Source organism: Salvelinus sp. IW2-2015, linkage group LG36 (assembly GCF_002910315.2).
Source record: "Salvelinus sp. IW2-2015 linkage group LG36, ASM291031v2, whole genome shotgun sequence".
NCBI lineage: Eukaryota > Metazoa > Chordata > Actinopteri > Salmoniformes > Salmonidae > Salvelinus > Salvelinus sp. IW2-2015.
Window position 1 is genome coordinate 7,535,601 of NC_036875.1, and position 18,676 is coordinate 7,554,276.

At 41.0% G+C, this 18,676-nt stretch overlaps 1 protein-coding gene across 2 annotated transcripts in view; it reads left to right on the top strand.

Moving 5' to 3' along the window:
• LOC111959877 (inactive dipeptidyl peptidase 10) overlaps positions 1-16,028 on the top strand; it is a 309,270-nt gene extending 293,242 nt beyond the window's left edge. For both annotated transcript variants that reach the window (XM_070437581.1, XM_023981712.2), the window contains exons 17-26: positions 5,709-5,753; positions 6,930-7,028; positions 7,127-7,196; positions 7,379-7,573; positions 7,785-7,839; positions 9,510-9,609; positions 11,199-11,257; positions 13,125-13,197; positions 13,650-13,723; positions 14,273-16,028. In XM_070437581.1, the coding sequence (XP_070293682.1) occupies positions 5,709-5,753; positions 6,930-7,028; positions 7,127-7,196; positions 7,379-7,573; positions 7,785-7,839; positions 9,510-9,609; positions 11,199-11,257; positions 13,125-13,197; positions 13,650-13,723; positions 14,273-14,413 (911 nt within the window). In that variant the 3' untranslated portion in view covers positions 14,414-16,028. The remainder of the gene's footprint in view (positions 1-5,708; positions 5,754-6,929; positions 7,029-7,126; positions 7,197-7,378; positions 7,574-7,784; positions 7,840-9,509; positions 9,610-11,198; positions 11,258-13,124; positions 13,198-13,649; positions 13,724-14,272) is intronic.
• The last annotated feature ends 2,648 nt before the right edge of the window (positions 16,029-18,676 follow it).

Genomic DNA, 18,676 nt, shown 5'->3' on the forward strand with positions numbered 1-18,676 from the left:
ACAACAAGGTTAGGCGGCAATTGTAATGACAACAGACAATGACAGACACAATGACAGTCTCACATACCCTTAATATATGAACAATCAATCCCTAATATATATATAAGATATATATATATATATATATATATATATATATATGTATATATTAGGGATTATCCCGAGCATTTTCCTCTCCGCCACCTACTTTAATCTTACCACTCACTTTAAAGACATGCTACTATTTAGCAATTCTTTTCAGTGAGAACTTGAAACTACCTATGGAGGTTATAAGTTTGAAATTCTTTGGAAGATTATTCCAAAGAATGGCAGCCGAGTATAAAAATGTTTCTTTCCCTGTACCACTTTTAAATCTTAAAGGAACAACGTCAGTTTGACTCCTAGTTGAATAGTTATGGTTATCCCTTACTAAGTTAAAGTAGTTACATAAGTACCTGGGGACCATACAGTGGACAATCTTATGTACAAGGAACAATTTTCAAAGTGGGAGTAGTCAAGATGTATAAGTGCTGGAAGTTTAAGAATAATCCTGACTAATTTGTTCTGAGATGTCTGCAATTAATTTTTTTATATCTTGGGGGCACTATTGTACCAGGAAGAGCATGCATAGTTGAAGTGGCACTGAACAAGAGCCCCTGCCAATGTCCCCATTGCGTTCTTATCCAGATATTTGGAGGTTCTAGCCAGYAAGCTAATTTTATGGATCAGTTTGGCGATAACATTTTGTGCCATGCTCTCCCCTGTCAGATGGTTATCTAGCACACATCCAAGATACTTAACATAGTCTTTTTCTGCGACTACTATGTCACCTACTACCACCTTAAAAACTGGGGATTTCCTCAGTTTCACTTTGGACCCGAACAAGATGGACTGACAGCTTTTTGTCATATAGCCATTTAATGACATTCAGAAGATCAGCACTGAGGGCTTTCTCAACCACATTTTTGTATTTGTGGGAAACCAACAGTGCAGAAAAGATCACATGTACAGGCAGATTTCAGATCATTTATATACAACAGAAATAAAAGTGGACCCAGCACACTCCCTTGGGGTACCCCGCAGTTCAAGATTTTGGGTTTAGACAGGGTCCCATCCACATCCACCGTCTGTTTTCTTCCTTGCAGGTAAGAGCTGACCTATTTTACTGCTAAGTTGTTAAAGCCCATGGCTCTTAGTTTGAATAACAGAATCTCATGATCCACTGTATCAAACCCCTTTTGGAGATCTAACATAACCATAACACAAAATTTCCCCCCGTCTACTTCCTTATGTGGTCAGTCAGATATAGTAGGCAGGTGTCAGTGGAATGGAATAATTTACTTCCTATCTGCAATATCATATACAGTGCCTTGCAAAAGTATTCATCCTCCTTGGCGTTTTTCCTATTTTGTTGCATTACAACCTGTAATTTAAGTAGATTTTATTTGGATTTCATGTAATGTACATACACAAAATAGTCCAATTTGGTGAAGTGAAATGAAAAAAAAAACTTGTTTAAAAATAAATAAATAAATGTAAAACAGAAAAGTGATGCATGCATATGTATTCACCCCCTTTGCTATGAAGCTCCTAAATAAGATCTGGTGCAACAAATTACTTTTCAGAAGTCACATATTTAGTTAGATTGCACACAGGTGGACTTTATTTAAGTGTCACATGATCACAGTATATATACACCTGTTCTGCAATACCGCTAAGCAAGGGGCACCACCAAGCAAGCAGCACCATGAAGACCAAGGAGCTCTCCAAACAGGTCAGGGACAAAGTTGTGGAGAAGTACAGATCAGGGTTGGGTTATAAAAAAATATCASAAACTTTGAACATCCTACGAAGCACCATTAAATCCATTATTAAAAAATTAAAAGAGTATGGCACCACAACAAACCTGCCAAGAGAGGGCCGCTCACCAAAACTCACGGACCAGGCAAGGAGGGCATTAATCAGAGAGGCAACAAAGAGACCAAAGATAACCCTGAAGGAGCTGCAAAGCTCCACAGCGGAGATTGGAGTATCTGTCCATAGGACAACTTTAWGCCGTACACTCCACAGAGCTGGGCTTTACGGAAGAGTGGCCAGAAAAAGGTCATTGGTTAAAGAAAAGAATAAGCAAACACGTTTGGTGTTCGCCAAAAGGCATGTGGGAGACTCCCCAAATATAAGGAAGGAGGTACTCTGGTCAGATGAGACTAAAATMGAGCTTTTTGGCCTTCAAGGAAAACGCTATGTCTGGCGCAAACCGAACACCTCCCATCACCCCGAGAACAGCATCCCCATAGTGAATCATGGTGGTGGCAGATCTAAAAACTGGAAAATTCTTGAGGGAAACCTGTTTCAGTCTTCCTGAGATTTGAGACTGGGACAGAGGTTCACCTTCCAGCAGGACAATGACCCTAAGCATACTGCTAAAGCAACACTCGAGTGGTTTAAGGGGAAACATTTAAAAGTCTTGGAATGCCCTAGTCAAAGCCCAGACCTCAATAAAATTGAGAATATGTGGTATGACTTAAATATTGCTGTACATCAGCGGAACCCATCCAACTTGAAGGAGCTGGAGCAGTATTGCCTTGAAGAATGGGCAAAAATCCAAGTGGCTAGATGTGCCAAGCTTATAGAGACATACCCCAAGAGACTTGCAGCTGTAATTGCTGCAAAAGGAGTGTGCGAGGGGGGGGTGGGAGAGAGGAATAGTTATGCACGCTCAAGTTTCCTGTTTTTTTGTCTTATTTCTTGGTTGCCAATATTTTGCATCTTCAAAGTGGTAGGCATGTTATGTAAATCAAATGATACAACCCCCCCCCCCAAAATCCATTTCAATTCCAGGTTGTATGGCAACAAAATAGGAAAAATACCAAGGGGGTGAATACTTTCGCAAGCCACTGTAGCTTTGGAATCGTGTCATTACGTACTTTTGAGGAAAATAGGCACGTTTCTCGACATATACACTGACTTTGAGAAGGGATTGCATGACAATTAGCTTAGCAACCACGTGACGCAYCATGACAACGTGAACACGGTTGGTTGACAGTCTGCTGGGTCGGGCGTTATGCGTCATCCATTGGACTCCTATTGCACCCTGGACTAAAGATGCAGACAAATAGGAAAAATGTGCTAGACCCTCCGTTAAATGAAACATTTCTCGAGGTAGGAATATCTAAAAAAAAAAATATGATCAATGGCTCATTAGAGAGAACATCCTCCCGACCTATGACATCGGCCAGTATTGAATTTTGACATTTATGATAGACGTTTCCGCGATCTAAAATCCTATTCCTATTAACTTCCAGTGTAGTGAGAGGGACTTTATCACAGTGCTACGTCATACCTGCCGGATTTCTGCCTGCTTGAACTCCAATAACTCACATACACATGAAAACATGGAATGACACAGGAAATCAATAGAACATCACTCAGGGATGCACATCAACAATAGAACATTACAAAATGGGTGAACCTTTCCTTTAAAAGGCCAGAGACACGTCATTGCCGGGGGGAGTTCTTGCAATGTGTGCTGGGAATTATCTTATTTTTGCGTGTAGATTAAATGATCTTGTTGTGATGAAGTGTCTAATATGAAATAATATGAAAATTAACTCCAGGAACACCTTCCTAATATTGAGTTGCACCCAATTCATTGMGGAATGGACTCTACAAGGTGTCGAAGSAGTTCCACAGGMGTCCTGGCCCATGTTGAGTCTAATGCTTCCCACAGTTGTGTCAAATTGGCTGGARGTAGTTTGGGTAGTGGACCATTCTTGATACATAGGAAACTGTTGAGTGTGAAAAACCCAGCAGCTTTGCAGCTCTTGACACACCCCGACCGGTACAGCTGGCACCTACTACCATACCCCTTTAATAAAAGGCACTTAAATATTTTGTCTTGCCCATTCACCCTCTGAATGGCACACATACACAATCTATGTATCAATTGTCTCAAGGCTTAAAAATCCTTTGATATTTCTCCTCCTCTTCATTTACACTTATTGAAGTGGATTTAACAAGTAGCATCAATAAGGGATCATAGAGTAGCTTTCACCTGGATTCACCTGGTCAGTCTGTGTCATGGAAAGAGCAATGTTTTGTTAACTCAGTGTCTAGTTCCAATTTAGTCWACTATTATGTATCATTGGCCCTGTGAGTCACAATCCATTTGACAGATGTCAGGAGTTTGCCTTTGGCAATCTGTCATTATTGAACATTTAGTGTAGAGACACTATCAAACAATTCAAAATAAAATTAGCCGCTCTATTGTGTATAATTGCTTTACGTGCTGTTATTGTGCCATGCACACACAGCGCATTAAAAAGAGTTTATTGCCACTGCGGTTGTTTATTGTTTAGGTTTGTTTTAACCACATGTATTTGTACTGTATGCTTGGGTGCGTTTGTCTTGTGCACCATGAGTTAATGGGCAAAATGTACTATCCTGTTTTTGAGCTATAAACACAATGCAGTTAGCACGTCATCTGAGGATAAGGCTAAATTCAGTAACAACCAAGCAGTTTGTCATGACCACTCTCCTCAACAAGCGTATTAAAGCTAGTTAATTCCCTCCATTAAACGCAACGGATATCATTACCATTGTCGAGCAGGTACAAGTGCCCTTTTCCTTTGCTGAGTTTGCAATTTCCTTGAGAGCCATTGCTCCTCGAATGTTTTAATGGTGCATTGTTGTGAATTCTCTCTTATTATATTTTCTAAGAAAAACAACAACCATGTAAGACATGATAAAACTTGCTTTAGGGGTGAAAATGAAACTTTGCTTCTTCTTCATTGATCCGTGTGTCACGCCCTGACCTTAGAGAGCCGTTTTATTTCTCTATTTGGTGAGGTCAGGGTGTGATGTGCGGTGGGCATTCTATGTTTTGTATTTCTTTGTGTTTGGCCGAGTGTGGTTCCCAATCAGAGGCAGCTGTCTATCGTTGTCTCTGATTGGGAATCATACTTAGGTAGCCTTTTTTCCCACCTATGTTGTGGGATCTTGTTTTTGTACAGCTCTTGTAGCCTATGGAACGGTACGTTCGTTTTGGTTTCACTTTGTTGTTTTGTTGCTGGTTCTCATTTAAATAAATATGATGACCACAAATTACGCTGCGCCTTGGTCTCCTTCAAACAACGAACGTTACACCGTGTTGGGCTTTAAAAGCCTCATATGTTTACCATTCCTGTTAATAGTGTGTGGCTGTTAAATCACCATTACCGCGGCTAGTATTATTCAAACGGAAGGGCTAGCCTGAGTGAACAGTGATTTGTAGAGGGTCGGGGTATCACCCGAGGTATCCGCTTGATCTTATTAACCTCAGATTGGGTGTCTTCCAATGGGCGCTGAATATAATTGACTTAATCTGAAAGGCCTGGGTTATAAGAGGCAGTTTGAATTACCTTTAACTACTGACTGTAATTGGTAAAGAAGTGGAGGTAAAATTGGTTACAGTGGTTGTGACAGCAGCTAGGGGATTGGAAAGGCTGCTGTATTGTATTTGTGACTATGCTACCCTGCTTGAGACATGCTATTTTTGTAACTCTTTATGTACAAATAGGATGCATTTGTATGTCTTACTCCTCGAACGTGTATTGCTTGGGGAAACTGGTATTTTGTGACTCAAGCTTAAGTTGTCGACTCAAGTCACACCAAATTGTAAATCTTCAGCCATTCAAAGGATTTGAGGATACCGATTTCAAATCTTTTAATCCTTTATTTTTTTCTCGCAGGTCCCGGAGCACCCACTGTGATCTTACACAGCCTCAATAATGCCAGTAAGAAGTCAACTTAATCTCTCTTAACTGATAGGCATGTCATAAACTGCTCAAAGGAGTTAGCGAGAACTTGGAACGTTGGCATTTTGCCAGAACCAACAAGTGTAAAAAAAGAGAAAAAAAGCCATTGCTCACTTTGTTCAAATATTGAAGATTTGCTGTTGAAAAAMACCATTCCCCCTCTCACTTGTACCCTTGTTGACTCTGAACTAGCAATGCGAATCGACCCCCTGCTGTCTTCATTTCCTTATTTTCATTTACACCGTCCATGTCTGGATATCTGTCAATGTTTTCTCTTGAACGTTAACAGCTGCAGTGGAAAAAATGCAATCAATTTGCCCAGGGTTACTTGGACAAACCTTCCAATCCACAGCTGAGAACTTCGGGGCCTTGGCAGTTTCATAATGAGACGCCTATTGATTTGGGGTTTCTATTGAAAATACCGGATGAATTATTTTCCATTCAGTTTCCTCTCAGATGGCTGGAATGAAGGATACGATAGGAATTCATTTTGTAGTTCAATGTGGAGAAAATGGCAGGGGGGGCTTCTTTTAAAAACAACCATTGACAAGCAGTTGTTGGTAAAAATGAGATATCTTTGGCGAAAGGAAAACTTTCTGCATGCCAGTGAGTCTGCTATTTGCGCTGCCAGCTGTGGCAAGATCAATAGCACACCTACTCAATCGTATACAGCAGACACTGATTATGTTACAGTGGTCAAACTCAGATGCAGGCAGCACCACTCAGGCTACATTAGTTCATTATTTGGATGCTGAAGTACAATGTTGAGTTCAAAATAATTCCCATCTGTCCTCAGTGTTTGTGTGTTTTGATGATACCACAGTCTTTATGGTAGACCAATAAACATCTTATTCTGGGTTAGAAAATACAATGCATCTGGTCATATGCACCGTTCAAAGGCTTGTTGTAAGGGCCAAACAATTGGCACCTGGTTGGTTATCGAGGACACTGTTCAACTCCCCACTAGAATTATCATTAAAAAGTGTGCTGGAAATCCTTGAAAGCTTTAAAGTTTATTTATATTTCATTTCAGGCTTGAAAGAGAAGTCTTTATGCGTTATATAAGTCTAATATAATTCCACTTGCATCTCTCTAGATTAAGTGGCCCACATTGTGAACAGTTCTAAAACTGATGAAACCTTGTTCCCCTATTAGATTTCTACATCCTTGAGAACAACTCTTTACTAAAGGCCGCCTTAAAGGTCAAGAGGATTCAGATGACAGATTTCAGAACAATCCAGATGGAACATTTTGGTACGACCGATCATTTTGGCTAATAACACATTTTTTTCTGTCAGTTTCTCTAATCTATTATTCTAAGGTTGTTGCTAATGGCTACTTTCTCTGCTCAGATCTGCCTTTGAAGATCTCTTACCCACCAGACTTTTCTGAATCGCGTCACTATGGCTTGCTGTTGATAGTGTACGTATCGCCATCAGTATCTGCGCTCACTGTTGTTGAATTAATTTGTTTGAAGTGTTTTTATCTATGCATTCCCATCTATTATGATTGATATGAACCCCATCGCGTGAGAGTCAGACTGTCGTTACAGTGCCCATAGTGTCAACGCTGTTTCATTCTAACAGTTATGTTTATTCTTTCAGCGATGGTTCCCCCGGGGGCCAGGCGGTGAGCGACCGTTTCGTTCTGGACTGGGACTCGGTTCTGGTCAGCTCGGATAATGTCATAGTGGCTCGTCTGGACGGCAGGGGGAGTGGCTTCCTGGGCCAGAGGGTTCTACATGAAGTCCACCGGCGTTTGGGAACCGTAGAGGTGCAGGATCAAATCACAGCTGTGGAGTATGTATTAGTTTGATCCCATTAAATCTCATTTAGTTTTAACTCTAGCTATATCTATAAAAGTCATTAGCCTTAGAATACATGCTAATTCAACAATCTGCTCACGTTTTCCATTTAGCTGAATTTGTCAAACAATCTTAAAACATTTTGGGGAAGTGAATTCATATTGCTGTTATCTATGAGTGATATCATGCTTTGTAACTTATTTCAGATACATGTTGACATTCCCGTACATTGATCGGACACGGATAGGAGTATTTGGGAGGGTAAGAATCTATTGCCAGAATCTATCATACTTCTAATAGGCATCTGATTTTGAAAATAATAAGAAAATATATTTCAAGTTTGTAGACCAATTTTATGGAAACGTTGCAGAAATGCTCCATTGGGCTTCAATGGTAGGAAAACTGTGTGCTAAGAAAACTGTAAAAATTACAACGTGATGAAATATATTGTTTTATGGTATATACAGTACATCTGAAATTCAGTCAAATGTCTGGAATAGCACAATGTGACAATGTGACATTTTACATTTTATAAAAGTACAGACAGAGTTTAAATTGTATATCAAACACTCTAGTTATGGGAACGTTATGCTTCTTTTAAATTTGATAAACTTGTTATCCCACTTTGACGAGAAGTAGGAGAAAAATGACCTTGAATGATTTTCACACTTTCTAGAGAGCTATTCTTTGTTTATGCCCATTCGGCATCATTCACACCCTCTTAAACCTTAGCCCCACCCATCTCTTTCAGAATTCACATGTAAATGTGTGAGTGAGCATGGCGTTGTCCTCCAGAAAGTAGTCTCTCTATTATCTCCCTCCATTGTCTCAGCCAACCACGGATCCTGCCTTTCTCCCTACAGAGCTCAGTACTTCTCCTTGACTAAACTAGACTCATCACTTCTTTATTTAATTCATATTTACAGACCCCATACACATTTTTAATTAAGGCATATGACATTTTCAAACAGCCCGACTGTGAAGTAGGAAAAGGCGTCAAACGCCTGCGATCCCGAATCTGGTCACAAATTGATTAAAATGTATGTATTTTTCTATCAAAAACATCTATTTTTTTAAAGGATCAACTATTTGGTGGGGTTTCTATGTATGGAGAACATCTACTTTTTGGTTCTCCTTTCTGGGTTAACTTGGCGAGAGAGAACCTGTCCTACTTCTTTACCATTATATGAATGGTCGTCAATGGCAGTATTCTGACAACTTAAAAAAAAAATTAAAATGTATTTGTTCGTCCATATTTGCATTATTTGAAAGGGAAATCATCTCTCTTACTTGTCTGTCAACATATGAATGTGACACTATGTCTCTGTGTTGCAACACTTTAAGCCCAATGATGTGTTTTTGCCACAGTTACAAAATGACCTCTAGCTCTGGCTCAGAATGTTTGATTCAAAAATATATATATATACATAATCACTACATCTTAGAGAAGACAGTAAGCAAATGTTCAAGTCATGTACTTGCATGGACGGCTACCAACATATGCATGTGTAGGGGACCAGTGTGGTCTTAGACAAGTGGACAGGTTTCTAATGTTTCAGGGGCTACTGATGCCACAAGAATAATACTGACACAAAACAAATGCTACTAAGATACATTTAGGTCAAAGGAGATGCACTCTGTAGTGTTTAGCATGCTTGTTTGTTGATGAGCTGTACATTTTATGACCTGCAGGCAGCGTTGCATTTTTGCAACCATGGGTCTCATAGGGTTAATGACTTTAGGAGAAATGCACTCAACTTGTCAGGACCAAATTTCATATTATTTGTTTGCAGTTTCCCGGGATTTATTAAAAGTTGAAATGTTTTTTGATTGATTTCAAAATGATAAAGCGGTCCCGATTCTGTGGATTGTACGGAAACGGCATTTTTTTGTTTACTTGTTTGTTTCTTGTTGTTTTGATTGTTTTCCAGGGTTATGGTGCCTATATTACATTAATGATGCTCAAATCAACCGACAGCCTGTTCAAATGTTCAGTAGCAATGTCCCCCGTCACGGACTGGAAACTATATGGTGAGTAGAAGCTTGGACGTCCCAATGTCCGTTCCATTGACAGATTCCAGATATTACACTTCACAAGGATGGATAGAGGGGTCGGAAAGGAAAGGAGAGGTGACTGAAGTGTTGACACCTAAGTAGGGTATCCTCTTCACTTGGGGGCATCATTTATGTAGGTGATTCTTCTCACACAGGGCACCATTTATGTAGGAGATTGTCCTATTTGTAAAACATTCCTCAATAAGGAATTGGATACTGTTCAAATTGTACATTAACATGATACATTGCAACACATGAGCCACACAGAGAGACCAAATGACTGACGATTGAACCATAGAGATCCCAGTATATTCAATGGCTGTGTGAAGTTGCTGGATATTGGCGGGAACTGGAACACGCTGTCGTACACGTTGATGCAGAGCATCCCAAACATGCTTAATGGGTGACATGTCTGGTGAGTATGCAGGCCATGGAAGAACGGGAAAAGGTTTTGCTTCCAGGAATTGTGTACAGATCCTTGCGACATGAGGCTGTGCATTACCATGCTGAAACATGAGGTATTGGCGGCGGATGAATGGCACGACAATGGGCCTCAGGATCTCGTCATGATATCTCTGTGCATTCAAATTGCCATCGATAAAATGCAATTGTGTTCATTGTCCGTAGCTTATGCCTGTCCATACCATAGTCCCACCTCCAATGTTGACGTCAGCAAACCGCTTGCCCACACAACACCATACACGCTGCCTGCCCGGTACAGTTTAAACTGGGATTCATCCATGAAGAGCACACATCTCCAGTATGCCAGTGGCCATCGAAGTTGAGCATTTGCCCACTGAAATCAGTTACGACGCCGAACTGCAGTCAGGTCAAGACCCTGGTGAGGACGACGAGCACGCAGATGAGCTTCCCTGAGACGGTTTCTGACAGTTTGTGCAGAAATTCTTTGTTTTAGCAGACCCACAGTTCCATCAGCTGTCTGGGTGGCTGGTCTCAGACGATCCCGCAGGTGAAGAAGCCGGATGTGAAGGTCCTGGGCTGGCGTGGTTACACGTGGTCTGCGGTTGTGAGGCCGGTTGGATGTACTGCCAAATTCTATAAAACGACATTGGAGGTGGCTTATGGTAAAGAAATCCACATTCAGTTCTCTGGCAACAGCTCTGGTGCACACTCCCTCAAAAGATGAYACATCTGTGGGGTTGTGTTGTGTGACAAAACTGCACATTGTCCCCAGCACAAGGTGTAATTATCATGTTGTTTAAGTAGCGTCTTGATGTGCCACACCTGTCAGGTGGATGGATTATCTTGGCAAAGGAGAAATGCTCACTAACAGTAATGTAAACAACTGTGTGCACAAACTTTTAGAGAAATACGCTTTTTCTACATATGTAAAATGTATGGGATATTTTATTTCAACTCATGAAACATGGGACCAACACTTTACATGTTGGTTTATAGTTTTGTTCAGTGTAGTTTGGATGCAGAATGACAGAGATCACATTGTGTATAGCATTAGCAAAAGTACCACTTAGATGCACCTGAAACACTGAAGCTCTGTCTGTATCTGCCATCCTGTTTGGAATGTATTACTTTCTATTAAACAGCATCAGCGTTTTCCGAGAGGTACCTTGGCATGCCATTACGGGACGACAGCAGATATCAGGTGCGTTTGCTTACCGCCTCCCTGCACTTGTTTGCCGTCAATCTTGTTTAGCTCTTTGAAAGCCGTCTCGCCATATCGTTGCTGACATGCTTGCGGTTAAGCTCCTGCAGTTACTGAGTGTCGCTACCATCAGAATTTTTTCCCCTTTTCTTTTTTTGATGCTTCCAGAGCGCTGAGACTTTGTCACTCATCTCCACGGTAACTGTGGCGCATTAACTTGTTAGATCGCACTGCGTTCATGTTTTGACGAGCTGCTGAAAGGGGACGTCTGGCTTTCCCAGACACCCCCGCGGTGTGGATCTGCCGCTATGTCAAACAGCTGGTTCAGTTACACTGATGAGAGAGACGGAACTGCAGCAGGTAAAATCCAGAGAACTGCTGTTCCACTGTCATGACTTCTAGACAAAATAAATAAACTAACTTGGTATACAGACAAAAAAAGGCAATGTTTATGAAGGTGACATCTACGGTTAAAAGACACAGTTCATACTGTTATGGCATACAATTTAACTTTGTATACTTGTGTTATTGTAATGTACAATGGATTGATCGTTGATTATTTTATGCCTGATATCAATTAATTCAATTACAGCGCCTGTCAGATAAATCAAGCTGTTTATTTATGAGTGACTGCATTTGCACAGTAAGCTAACTTAAATCCAGATTGTGCACAATAACCCTCAATCTAACTTACATAGCAGTCACAACCATTAGGAATTTTTGTRATAACAGTATACATAGGAAGCTTAGCTTCCCCTAAAGTGAAATTGCCAAATTTAAATAGCCTAATAAGCCTACTCCTGTCTATACAGAAATATATAAAATAATTTAAAARAGGTTACTACCACAGAAAGCATGATTTGGCCACACAGGCTGTGGATTGAAAAAAAAGGTGTGGATTGTTTAAAATCGCATTGCCTACAGTCTGAAGGGCCCGGGCAGCGTGTGCGGCAAATAGACTAAAAAATAGATGATTGTTGAGTTGCGACTGTCAGTGAAAAGTAGAGGCCCAGCCAGGCGTATTGCAATATTTCCGAATACAATCGCAGAAAAACATAGTTTGGAAAGCAAATGGCTATTGCTGCAAAGAGAAGACAATGAAAATACCGTAATCTGTCTTTTAATGATCAAAATATTCAACTTAATTGAGCGAACATTATAGCCTATCTTATTGGCACCATGCAGAGGAGAGCATTGTCCATATCGGCAGTGAGTGCGCATATTCACTCTTTATCATTGTTGGGTAAGTGCCACTTGAAAGTTTGTTRTTGGACAATCATTTCCTCCTCTAGTTTAGATGGACATCATATTGTATTTGTGTCTCCCCTTTTCGTAGGCCGATGATCAGACAACGTTGTTTTTATTGATCTGTTTGTCAGTGTCAGTAGACTACCCTGTKATTTGTATTGTATTAAAAAAGATTCTGCTCACGTCTCCAGTCATATAGCAGAATTCATTCCTGTGCAGAGAAAGAAGAAACGTATCTCATATAGCCTAGGCCTATTCTATGCCACTGCGAGCTCAGCCATCCATGTCTCTTTTGCGACCAGTCATTGAGTTATATTATTAGCCTAAATTATGACTATCCAATCTACCACATTAGGAATAGTAGGCTATCCTACATAAGTCTGCAAATGCCATGATGCATGGAATGCTTTATTATAAAGTTGCATTGTTACGGTGACAATTAGCTTCTCCAAACTAGAAACGTACTTGCCGCCAATGACAGTATCCATACCGCAGGAATAAAGTACCGTCTGTACCATTACACTCCTCTCGCTAGGAATTCCTCTTGACCTTCCCTTCTAACAATATGCCAGCACACTGTTTACGATTCTTAACACTTCTATGGATGGCTCTYTTGCAGTTCTCCAGCGTGTTGCAGAACGTCCAGCCACTGAGGGAACAGACTCTGATGCTTGTCCACGGTACAGCAGATGGTGAGTGACTAACTAAGAGAAACCACGGAAAAAAGACCTCCGCATTGATCTGGGGTCAGTTTTGTAGCTGTTGTGTTGTTCTTTATTTTGTATGACCAATCTGCAGTGTGCTTCTTGCCAGACGGCACGTGAGACAGCAATAACCTGARAATTACAAAAACTGCCACAACTGAAGAACTTGTAACGAAAATGACTGATTTATGAAATATGAGTTTTTTTAAATAATATATGGGACATAGAATACATGAAACATAGTCAAGAATTGGGCCATTTCCATGGTACAGAGAATGGATRAGCCCCAAGAAATCTCAAATGTTTKAAGTTAGACCAATTTATTTAAGGTAATTTCATCTCGACCCTGTCATGTTTTATGTTAAAATGTGTTCTTGCCTCTCTTCCCTGTGATGATTCAAGCAGAATTCTGCTGACATATTTTCTTCTGCCTCTTTCAGCCAATGTTCACTTTCAGCATACTGCTGAGCTCATCAGGAACCTTGTGAAAGTTGGAGCAAACTACTCAATGCAGGTATGGAGAAAGTAATTGCACACTGTACTGTAGTATACAGGTACTGTGTAGCGTGCAGGTACACTAGATACATGAAGCCATAAGCCTACTCAAGCTATGGTTGCTTTGAATGTACACTAGCAAAAACAAAACTATGTACAGTATGTTACTGTATGTAGTACCATAACCATACAGTACCACCAGCTACTGTGATGAAAAGAAAGTAATTACACACATCCATACAGTGGTGGTATAAAGAAATAGGAGTAAAAGCTTTTCACCAATGCTGCTTTGCACATGTTGTGTTCATGTTGTACTCATGTTATACTCATATTGCCTTACCTCCTTACTTCATTTGCACACACTGTATACTGATTTTTCTATTGTGTTATTGACTGTGCGTTTGTTTATCCCATGTGTAACTCTGTGTTTTGTCGCACTGCTTTGCTTTATCTTGGCCAGGTCGCAGTTGTAAATGAGAACTTGTTCTCAACRYGCCTACCTGGTTAAATAAAGGTGAAATAATAAAAAATGAATAACAAATGTTGTGCTTATGTCGTGGTGTTCTAGCTCTATCCAGATGAGGGTCATTTCCTGTCCCAGCGGAGTCGGCAGCACCTCTTCGCGTCGCTCACCAACTTCTACAGGGAGTGTCTCAGGGAAGAGATCCTACCACTGCCCGATGATGATGAGGAGGAGGAAGAAGAGTAGGAGTATGATGTGTTGGGAACCTTCGGCAGGACTTTGGCAGGACTTCCTCTCTGTAAACATTTGCTGAAGCCTGCACTAAAGGCTGGTGGCTTTTGGACCAAGTGTTAAGACAGAGGTGGACAGTGAGAGTTGCTGATGCTTCTAGTGTGTGTGTGTGTGTGTGTGTGTGTGTGTGTGTGTGTGTGTGTGTGTGTGTGTGTGTGTGTGTGTGTGTGTGCGTGTGTACATTAGATCGTTTGTGTTAGTTTGCGAAAGAGAGTTTGATAGTGTTTGTGCGTGTGTCTGCGTATGTACGTTTGTGTGTGCATGTGTTTTCATTCAGAGAACTTCCAAGGACACCTGTCAAAGACAATGGAGACTGGCATTGTCGAGACTACAAGCTGGATCTCTCACTAATCCAAAATGCCACTTCAATCACTTTCGGCAAAGCACATAGCAGACTGCCTCCATCACCGATGGCGGCCATTAGCTTTGCAACATCCACACTTGCAAGTGCATGGTTCTTTTCCCCTTGCAGCGTCACTAGTTCTGTTAGTCTTTGTTGTAGTAGTCATTGGGAAGAGACAAACACAGATGAAGTACCCTTTTCAATTCCTCCCCCTCAATATTATTTGGTCTTGTTGCACAAGGAAACGCTCCACTGCTCTTCAGAGGCATACTGTAGGCAATGCAAGTTCACCATCACTGTGACGTTGTCCACAAATAAGTGTAATTCCTGCTGAATGCTCTCTCATCGTCAACCCCCCACTGAAAAGAACAGTCCTTTGGGCACACTTAAACAATGGTCTTATGTAGACATGTCCAATGCCTTATGATGTGCTACATAAGACCGTAAGACCACGTACTGGCATTCATAGCCATTCATTATTAGCAGCTTCATACCAGCCTGTGTCAGCTCAGTCCTTTGAGACGCAATATGACATAGTGCGGTCTCATAGACAGTTAATATCAGTTATAAGGTCAGGTCATAAACCAGTTATAACTCCAGTGAGTAGAGAGTGGTCACAAAGGCCATAAAGTGACATTGTGTAGGCCTAAGTAAGGGGTTTGCATGTCTACAGCAGTGTGTACATACATCTATTTTTTAGATATGTCAGATCTCGTGGATAGGTTAGTCTATGGGAATGGAATGATTTGACCTGTATGTCTTGTACATTTTCCAGTTGATTTTGGTTTTGGTTTATTTTTCTTCCGAGGGTAGATTTTGTAATGCTTGTTCTTGTTAATTTAGCTGTTTCTAACGGGAGGGGGGATGTGGGTGTTGGGTTATTGTGATTGTCCTCTAGTGATGATTATGAATAAAAAAGCACAGAAAAAKAAATATATTACCATTAGGTATTTTGCACAAATGACATCCAACCACAGTGTCTTCAGTATTGATTGACAAATGAACGAATGATCCAGTCAATGATATATAATCGGTTTGTTGACCTTGGACTCACCTTTGTGCCTAGACTGTTTGAGTTGGTCATGGTCTATAGACAAATTCAATAAGGGCCTTGAGGCAGTTGGCCTACAGATATCTAACATTGGATGCCGTCTCAATCCACCACATCCGCCGATGTTTGCACTTCCGTCATCTACATTACGTTGCTTTCTCCTGGGTAATACATGATAATTACAATATATCCTATGTAACTACATTGTTCTTACATTACACTTCATTCAGTATAGCCTTTGAGCAGGACATAACATAGAAATAAACACATTGAAAATAACCTGTAGTTAATGACAGGTGTGCTTTGTTACAATTGTTGTTTCCAGGTCCAGCCTATTTATCGATCCTGGTATTACATGTGGCTTCAATGGTAGTGGCATATTTTGGTTTGACTTTCAAATGTATAATTAACAAAACATTAGTTACATAGTGGAACAAGAGAATGTGCAGTAACATCAGTAGTTACACATGTGAATAACCTCAGCAAGGGAATATGTAATAACACATTCCTTGTTCAATTGTGTAATAATGATTCCACAAACAACCCTATTAACATGTAATTACTTAGTAAACCTATGTAACTATATGTTAAGCATTACTGTGTTAGTTACATAGTAATAAGGGCCACATATGTGTGTTGTGTGTGTGTTGTGTGTGTGTGTGTGTGTGTGTGTGTTGGTGTGTGTGTGTGTGTGTGTGGGTGTTGTGTGTGTGTGTGTGTGTGTGTGTGTGTGTGTGTTGTGTGTGTGTGTGTTGTGTGGTGTGTGTGAAGAGAGAGAAATATGGAAGAGATATATGCATAAACCAGGGCTGTTAGAAAACATGTGGCAAGGGCAGCATTTGCCACAGCACTTTTCAAATCAGGTGTGCCTCATGATTTGTCATCTCGCACACAATTTCTGTGTCCTTTACATCCGGTGCTGCTGGCAGGCAGTTTGCATGTCTGACTAATCAGATTAACAGAAATTCGCAGGTCGCGTGGGCCGGGCACAGCGCAAAAAGCTCAAGGCACACTCCCACTTTCCTCCGGTATTTGTATAGCAAGCGTGATAACACAACACAACACTCCCGACAGACACATGCAAAAACTCTTAACATACTGTAAATGTAGCAGCCTATACACCTAAACATTACAGTAGCTATCTGGCAGCAGTACTTCACCTGCACCTGTCGACGACACAAGTTGTCTGCTTTCACGAGCACATCCAATGCTAGCATCAGTAATTCTACATTGTTGTTAGCCCAGCTGGCATGGACACTGACAGTTTGGTGAAATCTGATGCCAGCGAAACTACTGCCCCCTTACCCGGGAAAGCACCGAACAACAGACAGGGACGTTGGACCATCGAAGAGGCGCAAATATGACGAGAACTACATTGATTTGGGCTTCACTTATATTGGGAGTAGTACCTTTCCTCAGCCACAGTGTGTTATATGTGCAAAAGTACTATCTCACAACTCAATGAAACCTTCACTCTTGCACAGTCATTTAGAAACAAAACATGCCAATTTGAAAAATAAGCCACAGGAGTTTTTGGAGCGACAATTAAGACGACTTTCGAGTAGTAAGACATGTATAAAAGTAACAGATACCAATAATAAGAGTGTTTTATATGGTGAGCTACCGAGTGGCTAGGACAGGCAAGCTCCATACTATTGTGGAGGACTTAATTCTTCCTGCCGCCGCAGATATGGCTGGGAAAATGCTGGGGGAAAAGGCCCAAAAAACTGTACAGACAATTCCTTCATCAAACAACACTGTTTCACAACACATCAGTGACATGGCAGGAGATGTTTGAAACAATTACTTCTTCGTACACAAGCCAGTGAATTCTATGCGTTACAGCTGGATGAGTCAACAGACATGGCGGGCCTGGCACAGCTCCTGGTATACGTCCGTTACGTTATGGGGGGTCAAGTAAGGAAGACATCCTCTTCTGGAAACCACTCGAAACCAGGACAACAGGAGATCATTTTTTWAAGTACTGGATAGCTTTGTGACATAAAATGGACTTTGGTGTTCAAYATGTGTTGGTATCTCTGATGGCGCAAAAACCATGACAGGGAGACAGTYGGGCGGTAATGCGCGTGCAAGCAGTTGCTCCCGACYCCACTTGGGACCACTACAGCATCCACCGAGAGAATCTTGCTGCCAAAGGAATGCCTGACAGCTTGAAAGACGTTTTGYACACTACAGTGAAAATGGTTAACTTTGTTAAAGCAAGGCCACTGAACTCTCATGTATGTTCTGCACTATGCAATGATATGGGCAGCGACCATGTAACGCTTTTACAACATACAGAAGTGCACTGGTTATCAAGGGGCAAAGTATTAACACGTTTTTTGAATTGAGAGACGAGCTTAACGTTTTCTTTACTGACCATAATTTTCACTCGTCTGACCGCTTGCATGATGACGGGTTTCTCACACGACTGGCCTATCTGGGTGATGTTTTTTCTCACCTGAATGATCTGAATCTATGATTACAGGGACTCTCCGCAACTATATTAAATGTGGGGGACAAAATTGAGGCTATGATTAAGAAGATGGAGCTCTTCTCTGTGCATTAAGGACAACACAAAGGTCTTTCCAGCATTATATGATTTGTTGTGTGCAAATGAACTCAAGCTTACGGGCAACTCAAATGTGATACAGCGAAGCATCCGAGTGAGTTGGGTACGCAATTACGCAGGTACRTTCCCGAAACGGATGACACAAACAACTGGATTCGTTATCCCTTCCATGCCCTGCCTCCAGTCCACTTACCGATATCTGAACAAGAGAGCCTCATCGATATTGCAACAAGCTGTTCTGTAAAAATTGAA